Consider the following 18,926-nt stretch of genomic DNA (forward strand, 5'->3'; position numbering starts at 1 on the left):
GGTTCTACCTGAAATTTTGCTCGACTCCCAAATAGCCACAACCTTTTGTGATTCGTCTTAATAAGCATTCTGCCTCAACGAATTTGATGATGTACAATCTTGCGGCATGGTTTTCTCTTTGTATACAGTGGGGGGGGGGATTATTTTAATTTCTATTTTTGATGAATTTGCTTGTTTAAAAAAAAAGAAATTCTTTAATTTATCTGGTGGATTATTGGTTTTGATCATAGACAAAATATTATTCAAACATGCAAACAAGTCCAATATTTTAAAAAAAAATCCATATTTAATTGCATTTAATACTCAGATGAAACTCTCTAAGTCCTTCAAGTTGCTTGGCTGCAGTTTAGAAAGTTATTAAAAATATTCAGCTCTCAGCTTTTTGACTCTGGTCAACTGCATCTGGAGCCTGACGAGACCACTCCATGTTTCCACCTTCATGCTTGATTACGGTGATGGTTCAGTAGATTCTTTGGGTCATATTGACATTTTTTTCATCTTTCAAGCATGACGGGTCGAATAGATGTCAAATACATCAACTTAGTTCATCTGACCTCACCTCTTTCTTCCAAGCCCTCCTTGAGTCGTTTCGATGTCATTTTCACTGGCAAACTTAAGGCGGGCCCGTACGTGTGCCCTCTTGAGCAGGGGGGCCCTACGGGCACTACAAGATTTGAATCCTTTACTGTGTTCTTGGTGACTGCGGTCTCAAATGTCTTCAGCTCATTAACAAGTTTGTGCAGTATACTTTCAGGCTACTCCCTTAAGGGCCGACAGTATCTCAGGTCACTTGTTGGTGACCTGATAGCGACGAGAGTCTTAGCTGATTGCAGAGCTTGCCTCAGCAACATCTCTTGAAAAATAGTTGAGTCGCAGTAAATTCACAGTTCTTTTCTTCCAGAGACCTTTTGAAGACTTTTTCAAGGTCTCTAGTAGGTCTGAGATCGACACTGTGGTGTGTTCGGGGCGAACTGGTCTCCGCAGGACGTCATGCCTTTGAAAGCACAAGCAATATTTTGGCCTCCTGAGTCGCTGCGACCAACCAGTCACGGCAGTCACCACGACGTCTCCACCAGTGAGGTAGGCCCTTTACCTTTCTATCATCCTCATGCCACAAGATTCTGTATTTCACACCAAGGACAAATAATGGCCTTTTTGTGTCTTCTACTGTTGAAAAAAATGGTGCCTGTTTCTACCCCGGTCAAGGATGACGCCTCGTACTGATGTCCAAAAACGTTTACTCGTGGAACACCGTGAAAACTAAAACATATTTCACACAACAATCAAAATTAAATATCTTGAACAGGACATTAAATAAATAAACACAAAATGACATACCGTGTGCACCTTGGTAAACCGAAAGTAGATCAAATTACAGTAAATCACATAGACCACACGGTATCGTAGTTCTGTCTCTCTCTTTCTCTCTCTCTCTCTCAAGTTGTCTTCTCGATCTTTCTCTCATTCCTCGCTATCCACGGCACGTGACCCGGAAGAGATTCTTATCAAAACATTCCAAATAACCTATTCAGAGGATTCAAAGAAAACCATATATGAAAGTTCACATAGAAATACAAAATACTTTGCAAAACAACAAGCCTAAAATAAATTGTATTTTCGTTGTCATGGCAACCAACAACTCAGTCTTGGCGCCAGTTACAGTGCCAATAGTCTTAGGTGATAGTTTTGTAACCCCTTTAGCCTTTGGAGGGCAACAATCTTGTCCCAGACATCTTTTGGCAGCTTTGCCCACAGAGAGTGGAAGGTTAAAAATGTATTCATAGCACAGGTGTGCTTTAAACATGCAAAGAGGAGTTTAAGGAGTACCTGATTTGTACTGGTGATTGTGTGCCACATGGGCACCAGGTGGGAGCCAAAATTCTGGCTGAGTTGTAGTGAATCAAACTCCCTTTTTCCACACCGTAATATGCACACTATTTTATATTGCATGTTCTTTTTTTGGGCATGCATTTCTGACAGGCATTCTGTCTATTGCCAAAAGCCGTAAAAAATGGATGAATGGACACTGTCATGAAATTCATACAATTTCACAATACTGTATATTGGCATGTAATACATAATTGCATTCGTCATTAACTCAACAAATTTATATTTGACATCAGCAGTTGTTTTCTTCGAGAACCACAAACAACAACTTGAATTTGGATGCTTATTTCTTCCTCCTAGCCTGGCGCTGACCCTTTTTATGGACAAAGTGTTGCGCGACATCACCAACTGAAAGAAATTGTATGCGTTCCAGGCCTATTCTCCTATAGAGCTGTGCCTGAGCAGAATGTGCATCACTAGACGTTGTCTAGACACGGGATAATTGCAGACATCACTGAACACTCAGCTGCTGCCTCAAACCTCATGGGACTTGAGGTGGACTTGAGAGCAGCAGCAGTCAGTTAGGGGCTCACAACGTTCATGCCCCTTCAGACTGAGTGCTTATTTGTGTGCTCGTTTGAACTAGGTGTTTGCTAGTATGGAGGCAAGCAATGCTTCACCATCGTGTGGGAGATGGGGAAAGAAACAAGGGAAAGCGAGAGCGGGAGTTGAAGCACAGAGCACTTAGTGTTCATAACCGCAGATGTGGTGACTTCATCAGTAAAAAATGTAGCCGGTCCTATTGCTCTTCTGGTGTTGATGGAGCACGCTAGAACGAGGGGTGCTAAAACTAAGATGAAACCTTGCATTTCTTTCTGGATCCCGGCATGCTATATTCCTGTGTGCCTATACGTTATGTGTTGTAAGATCATTTGTAATTATGGTCTTGCAAGTAGAGGCTGTGGCCGTGTGGGTATACTGTGGGGGAGGTAGGTTGGTTTCTCAACATTGAAAGATGGCTGCAGGTCGATGGGTTCAACTAGGGCCTAGGACTAATCTCAGTGGGGGTGGACAGGTTGCAGGATGACTGAATCCTGCTGGGACAGGACACCTTCTTATTCAACTGTATACACCTTTTTTATTCATGGGGAAATGGTGGGAAATTCAATATATGGCTGCCCTTGGTCTCACAAATTATTATACAAATTGATTCATGGCTTACAAGTGACAGATCTGCATTCAAGAATGTCATTGTTCATTTTTTGTGAACACAAGTGGAGAGTTATTCATTTCACATGGTCTTTGCTAACTTATATTAGATCTTTGTGAGCATTCATTTAGTTAGTGTGGAACCTGTTGTGAAATTAATACATCTCTGACTGTCAATCAAACTTCCTATCATTGTGTGTTCCATGGGGAAACAAAAAATAACAATGGATTGGAGTCTTGGTCTTTTTGTCCTTGGCCGCGTTCATCGGCTCAGTATTTTATTTGTCACATTTGGTGTGCTTGTACGAGAAACAGTATCTCGATAAATTCAATTTTGAACTTTGACAGTTATGACATTTGCAGGACTGTGCAAAAGTGCCAGCCACTACTAGCTTTGTTTTAAAAATTATCCGTTTCAAAGCAGGCTTTTGACTTTTATGACTGAAAACTTTAAATCAGGAAACATTCACAAAGCAGGATTCCATAATAAATAACGAACCAATTTTCATAAAACTTTGGAACGAATTGAAGATAAGTGAAGGGGTCCCCCAATGGTCTGTGCTTGGTCCTAAACTATTGATACTCTATGTAAATGACATTTGCTGTGTATCAAAAGTTTTTTGTTTTTTTTAAATGATGACATACTTTATCCTGTAAATAATGTACAAAGCAACCAGCAAGCAACTTTGCCACTACATCTGGAAGCTGTTTGAAATCAGAGATGGTTGTTCTAGTCGACTGGGGACAAGTGTCTTTCAAAAAAATAAAATCAAGGACTAGAACAAACATCAACCTAGTTGTCCAGTGGTTAGCGCGTCGACATCACAGTGCAGAGGTACCGGGTTCAATTCCAGCTCCGGCCTCACTGTGTGGAGTTTGCATGTTCTCCCCGGGCCTGCGTGGATTTTCTCCTGGTACTCCGGTTTCCTCCCACTTTCCAAAAAAAAAAACATACTGTACATGGCAGCTTCATGGAACACTCTAAATTGTCCCTAGGTGTGAGTTTGAGCGCGAATGGTTGTTCCTCTCTGTGTGCCCTGCGATTGGCTGCCAACCGGTTCAGGGTGTCCCCTGCCTAATGCCTGAAGATGGCTGGAATAGGCTCCAGCACCCCCTGCGACTCTTGTGAGGATAAAGCGGATCGGAAAATGGATGGATGGATGGATAACAAACATAACATGATATTTAATGATTTGTAGAGAACCAAGGGTAGGACTAGCTAGGTTTTTCTGCTTGTTCCTACTCCCTTTGAAAGTATAACTGCACTGAACTAAGATATGTATTGATCTTTTTTTCTTTGTATTTATTTTCATGTCTTTTATGTTGTGTTTATATGTTCAACAACATTTGAAAAAAAATCTATGAAGGGGTGTTGCATGAGACAAAGAGAAAACTGTTACATTTTGCTTGGGAACTGAGTACGGTTGCAGTTACAGAAATGAAGGCCCAGGTTCTAAATCCAGGGCCCTCCACTGTAGTCCTGTCTGACATACATTCAATGGAGAATGTAAAAAAACGGAATTTATTAGATGTACGTACAGTAGATAAAACAAGTCCACACTGCTCCAACCCCCCTCCCCCGCCCTCATTCAAATGCCAGGTTTTTTCTGATATACAAAAAAGAGACCAAGACAAATTATTTCCAATTTTTTCCTCCATTCATGTGACCTATAACCTGTAAAATTTAATTGGAAAAAAAAAGTAATCTTTTCAAGAGGTAGTAGAAGTAAAAATAAACCACCCTACCCCAGAGCCAAGACATATGAAGATGTGAGATTGCTACCACATGTACTAAATAGCCACTTCTTGCCAGAAATCTCTGTAGCCTTTCTATGTCGATGTCCGCCTCTTGGCAGTCTCCCCGACCAGTTTTCGTCTCGGTCTTTTCATCATTTGTAGGGGTATTGATTTCTTAGTATTGTCACGATTGTGCCATATTTTCTCCACTTCACTGTGTACCATAGTATATTGAAGGCATTGACATTAACAGTTTTGCTCACCAGCCACTACGGCAACTGGTTTCCCAGAGTTACTACCACTTGGGTTGTGCATAAATTGGTGGCGTCTATCCAAGAGCGGCGATTTGGCTGTTAAAAATGAACATCGGATCGAAATTTTCGGATTCAGAAACAGGTAAAAAACAAATTGCTGTATTTTCAGAGAGGAATGTTTGGGTATCAACACTCACATCTCAGTACGTGTGACGCATTGCAGAATGAATCAGACCAAGCAACAAGCTAGCAACAGTCACTTTATTAAGAACAAAAACGGTTACTTATGGCCATAATCACACCAACACAACACCGCTAACCGGTGTGTAGCTTCCAGTGTCATTTCTTTGTTGTTTGATTTCATTTCCTTATCAAAATACATGCATCAAAGGGGGAGAGAAAGAAGTTTTTCCTGATCAAAATGAGGTCTGCCACAAACGATTTCTTTCATATTCAACAGCTTTCCTGACATGTTTTACATGTTTATTAATAATAATAATAATAGTAATAATGTGTTCTCTGTAGTACTGTGTGGACCATGGCTTGTGTTATAAGATGTGACTACAAATACAGTACATCAGGAAAAGCAAAATGAAACAACTTTATTTAGGGTATGTGCTGACTCCCATTGAACATGAGTTTGAATGTGATTGGTTAATGTTAAACACAACCACATTTCCATTTATAAGAGCAAATTTGTGCAACCACAATATCTCAGTTGGTTATTTTTATTTCACCTCTGTAAAATATTTCCTCCTATTTTCAGTTGAGTTCTACAGGCAATAGGTCATATTCACCGGGTGGGGGTGTTTGACACGAATTATGTTGGTCTCTTTCAAACACAAAAACTTAGCATTTGAACAGGGGTGTGTAGACGTTTTACTGTCTACACACTGTATACTGTATATGTTAAGAAATACGCTGACATGTTTTTCGAAAACATTGAGAATGAAACTCATTCGCTGCCAGTGACATATTGCATATTTATGCCTTTTTGAGAATTCAGACATTCAATCCCAGATATGTATTTATATACCTGCATATATTTTCACATTTTTCATGTGGTAGTATATAGATGGGTCTGAAAATGGCTGGCAGTGAATGAGTTTTAAGTCATGTATTATTGTACCCTGACCAACCCAACTTGTGCAAGTTATATCACAACGTTAATACTGTAATTTGGAGATATCTGGTGGGACAGACACATTGTGTCCCTCCATAACTCTGCATTTCAACATCTTTGCTATTGCAACTCTGAATGTGTTTTCCACAATCTCTTTTCATTTATCTTTCCTCGGCGAACGAGAGCAACCGAAGATATAACGTAATAACAGTGCTTCGGGCAAGTGTCCATTTAAGTTTGTTTTTTGTCTTTGAGGGCAGACAGACTTGAAAGTGCTGCGCAGCAAAAAGTCGAAGCTTCAACTCCTATTTTGTAAGCATACAACTGCACCACCCTCTACGTTTCTACAACTGACGCCATTTCACAAATTCCAGACAACTGGCGCCTGAGTTCTGCCTCCAAGAAGGACATGATGAATAGGACACACCCTTGGTATGCTAGTGAATGGTAAGATACAAGGCACACTGCAGTGTTCTAGCCCGGATTCATTACGGTCCATAATCGTAGCTCGCAGCTCTTTTGAGTTGAGCTTTTCTGCGCTTTTCTCTCCCCGTTTCATGCTGCTCGCCTATTTTTAAAGCTTGAATTTGAGAGAAATGCACTCAGGCACCAGGAAGGCGAGCCACAGCTCTTTCCAGTGCTGGTTCCTGATCCACCCCTTTGTTGTGGTCTATGCATGCCTGCTCCAGTCACATGACTACGTTTCTATGGCAACTCGGGTTTGAGTAATCATTTGCGTTACGACCTTTATTCCCTTGAGGAAAGGGGAGGGGGAGGTTAGACTGAGCCTGTAGAAAGAGGGAGCAAGAGGGAAAAGGAAAGACAGGCAGAAGGGGAGCGGCGCTGAAGCACACAGAAAGAAAATAGGCAAAAAAACAACGGCTGCAGAGGGAGAATGCGGTCTATTCTTGCCTTCATGTTTTGCTTTTTATTTCGCTTTCTTCATACTGCATGACAGATTCTACCTCAACACGTTTGGCAATTGGAACTAAAGACAAAGAGCTGCCACTGAAAGAGGCTGTGCTCTTCAATTGCACCATAATGTCTGTGTGACTCACTCGGAGACGTTTGAGTTGGAGAGGCAGCAGCCATGTATGTTTCATAAGGAGAACACACACACACACACACACACACACACACACGTCCCCTCCACTTCTCAGAGAAAATGCAGCACTGTGCCACATGTGCAAGTCTCAGCAGAAACAGATTCTGTATGTTCCTGTTTCTTGCTCTCCCGGCTGCGTTGTCATGGTTACCGAGCTAGTCTACCAAGGCAAGCTCTCTCTTGCTCTCTCTGTTTTTCCTTTCTATCTCTCTCTTCTCTATCTCTCTCCCCGTCCACCGCGGGGTGATTCAACCCATCAGTTGGGTTGTGTCACCGCCTAGGTGAGGTTTCAAGCTCCAACATCTCTTAAATTTCTGTTTGGGCTTGTGGGGTTGAAACCAAATAATTTTGGGAGGAGAGGGTGTTTTCCAGTACTAGGGGGGAGGTGGGCCTGACTGAGGGTGCTGGTGATAGACATTGTGGTTGTAATGTGCTCATGGGGTGGAAGTGGTGGTGCTGGCTGCTTCCAGGTGCCTGTGACTGGGGCTGAATATGAATGAAGGACCCCGGTTCTCCAGAGATGGCAGTTTGGGAGAGAGCAGCTCAAACCAGAGACCAGAGGAGTCTGGCTCGTTGAGAGGCCCCCACAAGCTGCTGACAGGAGCTGGAGCTAGCCATCACGTTAATTAGCGGGTTTTTTTCTTTTTCTTTTTCTTTTTTTTACTCCAACCGCACCGAATAGGGGGAGTGGGTCAGAGGGATGTGGGGGTGGTATATGACTCATAGACACAGTATGGTTTATTCATGATGGAGGAAGGGGTGTGTGTGCGTGTGTGAGCGTGTGAGAGAGGGAGGGAGAGAGAACATTTGATTTGCACACAGTCCTGCGTTCGAGTGTGTGTGTGTGTGTGTGTGTGTGTGTGTGTGCGCGCTGCTTTGGTAGATTACTGATTGGCACCAAGCCAAGGTATTATTATGGGTTGAATATAAGAACCGCCATGTGCGAAGGTTCATGTGTTTGCTTTGTATATAGTTTCAAGTTATACACACAAAAAAAAGCTAAATTCTGAATTTGTTTCCTCTGCATAGGCGATTGTTGAATTCAAAAACGGATGCCAAGGCGTGGGTGATCCGACACTAACTATTGGAGAAATGTCTGCTGTGCAGTTATGAATGTAGTTCTTTCGGTACAATTAGAAGATGTGATTGATCCGAGGCTCTTGCGTCCTGTCCGGGAATAATCAGCCTGATGAAATGAGCTGAAGGTGCCGTTCTCCTCGGTGACCTGACCTTGTCATCTCCGCCTCAGCCCCTGACAGTCATCCTTTCCCCTGAGGGGTGCAAGGGGTCAATAGTTTTGTCTTTGACTCAAACTAATCACCCAGCATTTCCCATCCAAGTCCAACACAAAGTGAAGACCCTTAGCAGTCAACAGAGCATTCACCAAAAGGCATCTTCTCTTCAGCTGGTTGCCTTTGCTTTGTTCTTTATGTCAGAGCGGGGCTTTGCAGCCTTGTGGATTTGTTGGAGTGTGTGCAAAGACAGTGTATGGGGAGGTTACATTACAGCTACACTACATTCTAATTGTCTCTTCTTATCATGAGCGACAAGCATGACCTCTGTTATTGGCATATCTGCATTCTGCCTGCACTGCAGAGACTCCACCACACTACGCGCTGCATTTTTCTCCCAAGAGCGGCAGGGCCCATGCCTCATAAATACAAACACAATCTCTCCTACACCTCCTGACTGCAGGACAGGACTCCACACATATCTGCCCGTGGAGCGGAGCCCATTTGCATACATATTAAAGTGACGCCTCAGAAAAAAGGAAGAGAGAGAAAGAAGGGGAGCGGGTGGCAGGGAGGGGGGGAGAGAGAGAGTGAGAGAGTGGGTATATGCAAACAAGGCTTTCATCTAATATGCAAGAACCGGCATTACTCTGGCATAAATCTGCATCTCAGCTCCGGCAAAAAAAGTGCAGAGCGTATTTGACAATGAGTGAGCCTGGAATGGCTGACAGATGCACAGGGAACATTGCGCCCCTCAGAGGCCTGGCCGATTGATCAGTATGGCATGTCGCATATAGTTGGAACTACATGGCTTTAACAATAGAGCAATAGGTGCAACCTATCAATACAATGACAAGAGACTAAACAATGAATGGGGGTGTTTTTGACCCTTTTTGAGTTGAGGTTGATGTGAGTCAACCTTAAAAGTGTCTCTTTTTTTAGTCTCACTATTCAATCTCATGAGGTACACCTCTAGGTGCACCTTGCAAAGGTGATTTTGCAATTCCTATGGTAAAATGGAATCTATGATTATCTGCACTATTTAGAAACACCGTACCGGTATATTGGAGCATAATCAAATTGAATGCTTTTAAAGACTTTTTTTTTTTACACTATGCGTTTGTATTGTTTTACCTGTCTCATGCATTGTAGCTAAAGTTTCACTCTATATGAAGCAGTTTATTTAATTATTTAATTGTACGCTCCAGTTAACAGGTCTTGAAATGGCTCCCATTAGATTGGGCACCTAATCATGGCGGGGGGGGGGGGGGTTGTTTGTTTTTTTTGTCTACTGTATATGAATAAGGGTCAGCAAAATATAAGGATCGTTGCCCAGCATCTCAAATACCAGCCTCCAAAATGGCGTATTTATTATTTTTTTATTAACCCTTCAGATCAAAAAAACAAAGCATATCATTCGAGTGCTTGTCTTGCAGTGGTATGATTTCTGTCCCTGATTACAGCAGCCACCCCACCTCCCCCTCAACTGTCAAAGTATTCTTGAGAAAGTCACCAAAGCCCCTGATATAGTCCACACATGCATTGTGTTAGACCAGAGGTGTCCAACTCAAGGCCTGGGGGTCCAGATCTAACCTGCCACATTATGTGAAAGATGTTTCTTGCTAAAACACCAAAATTCCTGAAAGGCTTGTTTTGGGTGAGTTTGGTGATGAAAAACTCCTCACACAACCCTGACCTCAACCGTTTCAAAACCCTTTGGGTTGAACTAAAAATGGAACTAGCAAACTAAAAATGAGCTGCGTTTGTGAACTGGAAAATTCCTATATATTCCGATTTAAAATGTAGTAAAAAGTTCATTTGGAAAAAATCCAGTACAATATTTCTTAACTCTAAATACCACTTTTAAGGTTTAGTATGATCATCTTGTTGGATTCTTCAACGTCTCTACTGCCTATACAGTATAGAAAACAAATTGTTCATAAGCTAAACTAGAGCATGAGTAAAACTTTACTTATTTTTCTTCAGAAACTGGAGTGCTTCCATGAGCCCTGGGTTTCCCCTCACTCCGAGTATTTCATGTTGGACACCCTTGAACTCCCTTTTCCTGTTTTCCTGCCTGAGCTTGTCGCACTGAAGCACGGCATTCTGTCTGTACAGGTGATCTTACGCACGGGAAATGGAAACTCTGAATGTGCGTGAGGATGTGTTTTTTGCGTGTGTGTGTGTGTGTGTGCGTGCGCGTGTGTGTGTGTTCCTGTATGTGTGCATGTGCGTGTGCGTGTGTGTGTGTGCGTGTGTGTGTGTGTGCGTGTGTGTGGTGTCTATACACGCATGTGTAAAGCATGCTGGGATACGGGGGCAGGCCCGAAACAGGATATGTTGGTAGGGAGTAACTAAAGCTTTAAAAAAAAGTCACATGATCTGAAACACAGAGTTGATTTATTTGGATTCAGAAAGAATCTGTTGCATGTGGTTTGGAGGAGAGAATGTTTTCCTTCGTTGCTCTCAGTATGCTCAGACACAACACATGGAAACATTTTCCGAGAGGCCGCTGCTCTGCCTGTGGGGGGGGGGGGGGTGAAGCTTGAGACCTTTATTTCTCCTCCCACTTTTCATCGTGATTAAATTGTATACATGTGCTTGCCATATGTAGAAATATCTTCTCGATGTATATTGATAATCCACTCTGGCTTGGAGGAGCAATTACAAGATATGTTAAAAGCTGAAAACAGAATGTCGACCAAAGACTGGGCTCTTCACTCTGAAAGAGTGGCAGAGATTTATCAATAAACAGCCAATTTACATCCTCGATTTTAACGTATAATAAATAGACTTCCACTCAAATGAGACAGTTGCATGTCTGCTCTATTGTCTGCCATAAATATGCTGGAAGGGTTAGTTAAATATTGATAACGCCAATTTTCTGCCTACCCAACACACACACACACACACACACGCGCGCGCGCGCGCTTGCGCACACATACCAAACCCCTCCCTCTTTCTCTCCTTCTATCTCGTGGTTATTTCACCCTCACAGTAACCTTGCTTATGCATATTGCATATGTAAATAACGCAACCCACCTCTGAAGTAATCGGGCGCATCCACTACAGAGCGGCATATTCCAGCTCTATGTTCGAAAGTCGGAACTGCAAAGGAATATAAGATATTTGTGTTTAAAAAAAATAAATCTAAATCACCAATTGCAAATGGATGCATTTCAGTTTTAGAGTTGAGTTAGGTTTGTGTACATTGTCCATTTAAAATCAAGTCACATTAAATTTAAAACCACTCACAATTATTCAAAATCATAATTTCAGTTCTGGCACAATTAATTCCAAAAAGTGGACTTCTTACATGGTCAAAATTATATCTGGAGTGTCTGTCAAGAACTATGCTGTATTCTCTTGTACAGCAGAACTCCTCTACAACAAAATCATGTTTGCGGCAAGACATTTTTCACAACAGGGGGCTTTTCACTGTAGCAAATTTGATCTCAGATGTAAACACACACACACACACACACACACACAAAAAACGCATGTGTGTACTCTTTTATTCCAACACGTAGTGCATAAATATGAGCATACACTTTTTTTGACACTTCATATAGCCAGCGTAGGAAGGAAGAAAAAGGGAAAGAAATTGCAAAATTTACGATCAGCATTCACTTTCACTTACATCAATTTCTTGCATAATGTCTTTTACTTTGCTTCCTCCATCTTTCATTTTTATTACTTTTATTCTGTCTTCAAGCCTGAATGCTTTTCTTAACTCCTTGGACGGCAAAGGTCCGTTTCGTAGCCATTTTAGCAATGTAACGTTCATGCTGCGTCTGAAATTAACAATAACAAATACTTCCTGGACTACTGCGCTTGTGTAAACCAGTGTGGTGGTTGCTGTTGCCGTTCCCGAATGAAGCAGTTGAGGTCGCTGTGGCATGCTGAGGTTGGATTAGACTTTTGCGGAAGGCTTGTTTTCCTTGTAGTGAATCTCGTTGCGAGGCAAGAGCACAGAAAAAGATTTCGTATAACCAAACAGGGGGACTTTTCGTCGTAGGGGGAGCAGAACAGTGGGAATGGCTTTCATGCATGAACATTTTTTCACACTAGGGGGTATTTTCGACCATGTAGGTTTCGTTGTAGAGGAATTTCACTGTAATGTTAAACAGGGGTTTTACGCACGGTATGCTGCGAGAAAGAATGGGGAAATCCTTATCTATTTATTTCTTTATTGTATTTTTGCCGAGCCTTATTTAATGCAAATTATGTTCAATTGTAACATATCTTGCAAAACATTTTTACCTGCAAGTAAAATACCTTCAAGGTGCACTATTGAATATACAGTATGTACTTTAAATCTCTTTCCACCAAATCGAGTCACATATCATTTATTTTATATTTTGGATTGTGATATTATCGATGACTGTATGATGAGAATGAACCTTGCCTTTTACATGGTTTCTTCATAACAAACTTTTGTCCAACATGATAAATTGTCACAGCTCCTTAGCTATTTATTATCTGTATTAGTCAAGTTCAAACGTAAAGCTGAACACAGAAATGGGTTTCCAGTGGGTATACCTAATAGTCCTTGTGCACATAATAACAGGAATAGATTAACAAAAAAGGTTAGAGCAAATGCTGGCGATACTTTTGCTTTTCTAAAGTCAGTGATGTCTTGTATTCATCACCCGCAAAAGCAGGTACATTCACACCACTTCAGTGCATTTCACGACAAATGCTATGTCAACAAATGGGCAATACAAAGATAATAATACTCAGATTTGATTGACAGTATCTAATTTACGATATTAATTTAACAATATGATCATCGCTGTTGTGTGGAATACACAACCCTAAGGCTGATGTCTCACACAGATAAACACTATATTATTGATTTTATTGTGTCTTGCTTAGAATGAGTAGAGGTAGAAAATTAGAAACAACTATGAGAATGTTGCAGTGCAGGTATATACCACTCCAACGCACAACCACATTAATAAATCCACAGTAATATCCCAGTCAATGTCATTATCTCATTCACCTCACAGCAGTATCCTTGGAAAGCACAATTTTCCATACAATTTGAGTATTTAAACTCATTACATGGTGCAGGTGTGAAGTGCACTGTGTGTGTATATGAATATTTAGCTTTCTATATTTAGGAATGTAATTCACTTTTGGTCTTTTGACATTATGTACTTTATGAATCATAGAAAGCATTCAGCAAGAGGGTTTTAATTTATGTTGCCGGGTTTCTGTTACTCTGTCAAACTGTATTTTATCGCATACATGGCAACTTTTACTGTATCACATTGTCTTTTGCACTGGTATCCTAAATGCAGCAAAGCAGATGTCCAAACAGTGGACATTTCCTCAGTCCCTACCTAATGACATTCTTGTTTAATATCATTAAAGATGTGTGCTCAATTAAGACAATTTGCCCACCGATACCTTTTCATGAAGTGCTGAAGCAACAATTCCGTGCCATGCCGCACATTTGTATCAATCTGCTCAGTGCATTTTATATTAGACTCCTGCGAGAGCGCGTACATGCCAAGCTTCAGTTGACACTATTATTGGAGCATGATAACCGTAATAGCGGCTGTCCCCCTCATTCACCTTTTTTGGCAGCAAATCAAAGTAACATCCAGGTGTTCGGCATGATGTCAGCCATCTGCATGTGCGCACAAGCAGATGTGGGATGACAGATAATATCTCTACTAAGAGCTTTTACCTCACACCTCTGAGTTCTATCACAAGGTTTGTATTATCAGAGGCAGTCCGAAAGACATCATCGACAGGTCCAGACTGTACAGTCATGATTTACTTTGTAATTTACCAAGCCAATGCCGAAAGGAACATGTATGTACAATCACGAAGAACACCAAAGGTGCACTTTCACGGTGTCGAACACTCCTGTTAACAGCTGTATCAAAAATGTTGTTCCTCCCATTTAGCTCAGCCAGAACCAAAATATCAAAAAGACTTCTCACACATGATGCAGCGCAGGTCCTCGCGCCATTATAAACTTCAACCAATAAAGTAACAGTACAAACTGCATACATTTCAACACCCCTTAATTCTAACCTCAATTTGACTAGTTTAAAAAATTATGGGTTGTAAATACATTGTGTGTAACTGGTGGAGTGCCTCACTTGCCTAACTTCTGCACACAGCGTGGCTTCAGTTCACACTTTGTTAATGTCAATGCAAATGGTTATCTATCTCGACAGTGGCCTACGCTACACTGCTGACCAATCCCGGGTGTTATCTGCCTTTCGCCTGACGTCATCTGGGATAGGTTCCAGCTCTCTGTGGTCCTGAGGTGGGATAAATGGTCATGGGAAGGGATGGAGAGATAAATACCCCTTCCTGTTATACTGTACTGTCGTCACTCCTGTTTTCCTCTTTTGTTTCGATATATTTACTGTATATAAGCTACTACATGATATTGACCCTACTACTGTATGCCACAGTATACATTTAACTATACTATAATGTACTATACTATACAACACACTATTGCACTACGATCCAAGCACTATCTTGTTTAGAACTTTAGACCATCAAATTAAAATGTCATAAAAATGTTTCCCTAATGAGTTGCTAATACTTTAATGAGTTACCACTAATACATAAAGGCAACACTATTGTAATATCCCCAAGAGAAAAACTTGAAGGTGTTTTTTTCATCTCAATAGTGTGACACATACATTAGCTAGAAATAAACACACACACACAATCCGGATCCTATGGCCATGCATAACGAATGACCCAAACAGTTAAGGATTCAATGTCCTGCTCAAGGGTACCTCTGTAGGTTTTCTTGGGAAGTAAAGTGGTATCTCTCCAGCCAGAAGCATGCGTTCTGCGCCAGCAATAGGACTGACCTGAACCAGTCAGTCTCAATTCTGTAACATCGGCAAATCTGCGCTGCATTCTGCTCTATCCAGCTCTTCTACCGCAACTACTTCTAGTCAGTTTAGTCCAAGGTATTTGAGTTTATTATACACTCGAGGAAGCTGCTGCTTTAGTCCTCAATGAGATCCAATATTAGTTTTGGCTTTTACAAGGATAATTGTACTGATTCAGCAAAATGTTATGATTGTGGTTTAGAGTGCTGTACAACTGCACTGCATCATATGGAGAGGTGTTTTAAAATGTACATTTAATACATGAGAGGAGAAAATTTTTCGAACATAAGTCAGATGCTGGGCAATTTACAGTTCATCGACATTAATAAGGTTACTGTTGAAAAGAATCAGCTGAAATTATCAATCAAAAGTAACGGCACAGCGGTAGACTGGTTAGCGCGTGTGCCTTTCAGTGCAGAAGTCGTGGGTTTGAATCTGCATGGGATTTCTCCAGGTATTCCCACATTCCAAAAAACATGCACAATAGGTTAATTGATCACTCAAAATTGTCCTTAGGTGTGATTGTGAGTGGGAATTGTTGTTTGTATACAGTATGTGTGCCATGCTTTTAGCTGGCAACCAGTTCAGTGTACCCCGCCTTCTGCCCGAAGACAGCTGGGATAGGCTCCAGCATGCCTGCAACCCTTGTAAGGATATGCGGTTTGGATAATGGATGGATGGAAGTGACTATTACCTTATTCTGCTACTGGTCTATAAATCATTGAATGGTTTGGGCCCTGAATACATGAAACAGTTGCTGATTGAATATAAGACCAGTATGGTTCTGAGATTTACAGTCTTGTGTCAATTAGTGGAGTCCAGAGTTCAAAGCAAATATGGTGAAACTGCATTTAGCCGCTATGCTGCACACAAATGGATTCAGCTGCCAACACAAGTGACGTTAGCCCCCCAGTGTGAATGCTTTTAAATTCAGGTTAAAACCCTTGCTGTTTTCTAATACCGATTCATATTTTAAATCACGTTTTCCTTTTAGTTGTTTTACAAACCTACTTTGATTTCTTTCCTTTACTTTAAAATGCTTTGATAATGTTCTATTAATGTCTTTTAATGTTGTTAATATATGTTATTTTAGACATTTGTTCGCTACTGTACTTTTGTTTCCTCTGCTTTGCTTCTGAATGTTGTTCACTTTTGTGTTTGTAAATGCTTGCATACAAGTTGTTGTTGTGTCTTTGCTTGTGTGACGCACATTGAGTTGCCTCTTGTATGAAATGGGCTTTATAAATAAAGCTGCCTTGTCGAGCCTTGCCTTACAAAGGCAGAATTCTTTGTATTCATTTATTGAATTGGATTTCATTTGTCTTCCTATCTACCGGTGAGATGGTGTTTTTTTTTAAAAACAAAACTGCATCAATTTCATTTTCCTTTAATGATAGTCTGAAACAGTATTGTGCTGTGCTACTAGACTATCCATACACGATTAGTAGCCTGTAATGCAATCCTGCTCTATACTATACTGCATTTACTGTATATAGTAGACTACACGGTACCATACAAAACTTATACTGCAAAATGCTATACAGTCTTGTCTGTTGTAACTACAGTATACTACTCACTTCAAACAATAGGTTCGCTTGTGTGTATGACTTAATATATCCTGCTGTACTCAATGTGACCGTTCAAGTCAAGTGGCTGTTGCCGCACTAACATTTAAAAAGCATGGAACGCGTTTAGTGAAATGCAGTATGGCCATACTTATATGTGCATTCTGAATGAGGCATATAGTGATATTTGCGTATAACAGAAGCACCACCTCCCTCCCATTGGACGGCGCCTGTGTGAGGGCGTGGCAAGGAAATATGAGAGTTGCAAACCCATGCCCTTACCGAGTAGACATGGAGCGCCATGTACATGGTTTACTCGAACCAAACAGGAGTCTCAACTAGAAAGCTTGTCATTTCTTCTGTTAAAAAGGCAAAATATTTGAAAGACCGGAGGAGAAGAGCGGCCGGCCCTGTTGAGGATGGAGTGTGCTTTTGACGCACAGAATCTGATCTCCATTTCTCTGAGGAAAATCCAGAGCTCCAGGACGCAGCGAGGAGGCATAAAGCTCCACAAGAACTTGCTGGTAACGTACGTGCTGAGAAACGCGAGGCAGTTTTATATGAGCAAGAACTTGTCGCCGACGCCAAGGACGCAGCAGTACGAGGATGTCGCCGCAGCCCGAGAGACGCAAGAATACCTCGAACTGACCGGGAGCTTTACGGAGTTGGCCAATGACTTCTACTGCAACTTTGGCGGCATGGACTCGGACACTTGGCACTGCGGAGCTCCCCAGCACCATTCCAGCTGCCAGTCTGCAGAGGTGGCGCACCAAGATGCGTCGGCGTGCGCAATGGTTCCTCCAAGTGACTCTGATCTCATGGTGTCGGAAAGCTTTTGGACTTGTGCGGACAAACCCGTTTGGGAGTCACACGCCCCAAGCTCACAGGTCAACCACAAGACCGTCCTGGATCTGGACACGCATGTGGTGACGACTGTCACCAACGGATACTTCCACTCGGACTGTTGCGCGCAGCCAAAACAATCTCTGGGCGCGCAGTGGTACGCCAAAAAGAGACGGGTTGACACGAGTTATCATATTGTTGAGCCAGAGTTCTATTTGTCTGACTTTGGGCCGGTGCCTTGTAAACGGTTGAGGACTGATGAAGATTCACATTCAGACTCAGAAACGTTGGACTCCACGAACATCTCCAACCTGATCTCGGTATTGGGTTCAGGTGGACTATCTGAGTTTGTGAGTTGGCAGCACACGGACCTGGAGCAAATATTTGCCTCGCAAACTATTAGTTTAAAACACACATTGTTAACAGGCAGCGGTTGGACGCGAGCAATCGAAGCATTTTGATTTGTATGATTGTGGCTCTGTGCCGTTTTATTTCATTGCTTTCTAATAAAAGATGTCACCAATAAAATAAGCTTCTCTCTGCTCTGTTATTAAATGCAATGTCACATCCCCTTCAATATCAACAAATTAACGTACCAGACAGTCGTAATAATAAATGGCATACATACACTAGTATGTATGCCATTTATTTATGGAAGTAATGCCTATATACATTCATTAAATTCATGTAGTGCGCTATATTGTCGGCGCGTCTGTAGTTGCAAAGTCTCTGGGTTGTTTACTGGCGAGGTGGTTTAATGCGGGATTCTTTGCAGCGACGCTGAAAGAGCTCCACCACGTGGCTAGTAACGAGATATACATTCTCACGAACTACATAGGTGTGCCGTGTTATTTTGGAAATATTCTGTAATATGTATCCTTGGGCATACTGACCGGCACATGTATTTAAAGCACAATAATGTTTACAATCATCACTTGATATCGATTAAGAGGTTGAGCATTATTCATGACTGGTGTTTATAACATCAACAATAAGAAACATTCGTGGGTTCCTAAAGATATGATAATGATGTTATTGAGGGAGAGGTTAATTTAGTTAACATTATTTGATAAATATTGAGTCTGCATCAAAGTCGAAAAGCAGGTATTCAAAGGGCTCACAGTTATTTTTACGGGCTGGGTCCGGGCGGGTG

At 41.6% G+C, this 18,926-nt stretch overlaps 1 protein-coding gene and 1 long non-coding RNA gene across 2 annotated transcripts; both read left to right on the forward strand.

Moving 5' to 3' along the window:
- The first annotated feature begins 336 nt into the window (after positions 1–336).
- LOC147204952 (uncharacterized) lies at positions 337–16,650 on the forward strand. The gene is made up of 2 exons (XR_015100938.1): positions 337–1,080; positions 14,685–16,650. It is a non-coding gene; the product is annotated as an uncharacterized LOC147204952 (long non-coding RNA).
- Positions 16,651–17,167: 517 nt separating this feature from the next.
- LOC147204953 (immediate early response gene 5-like protein) lies at positions 17,168–18,295 on the forward strand. Its single transcript, XM_086111514.1, has one exon. The coding sequence runs from the start codon at positions 17,350–17,352 to the stop codon at positions 18,232–18,234; it is 885 nt and encodes a 294-aa protein (XP_085967640.1). The 5' UTR covers positions 17,168–17,349; the 3' UTR covers positions 18,235–18,295.
- Positions 18,296–18,926: the final 631 nt, after the last annotated feature.

This window comes from Hippocampus guttulatus, chromosome 5, assembly GCF_054856545.1.
Source record: "Hippocampus guttulatus isolate MCC_2025c chromosome 5, RoL_Hgut_1.0, whole genome shotgun sequence".
Classification (NCBI taxonomy): Eukaryota; Metazoa; Chordata; class Actinopteri; order Syngnathiformes; family Syngnathidae; genus Hippocampus; species Hippocampus guttulatus.

Coding starts and splice junctions, on each gene's coding strand:
- LOC147204953 (XM_086111514.1), top strand. CDS start 17,350: ATGGAGTGTGCTTTTGACGCACAGAATCTGATCTCCATTTCTCTGAGG.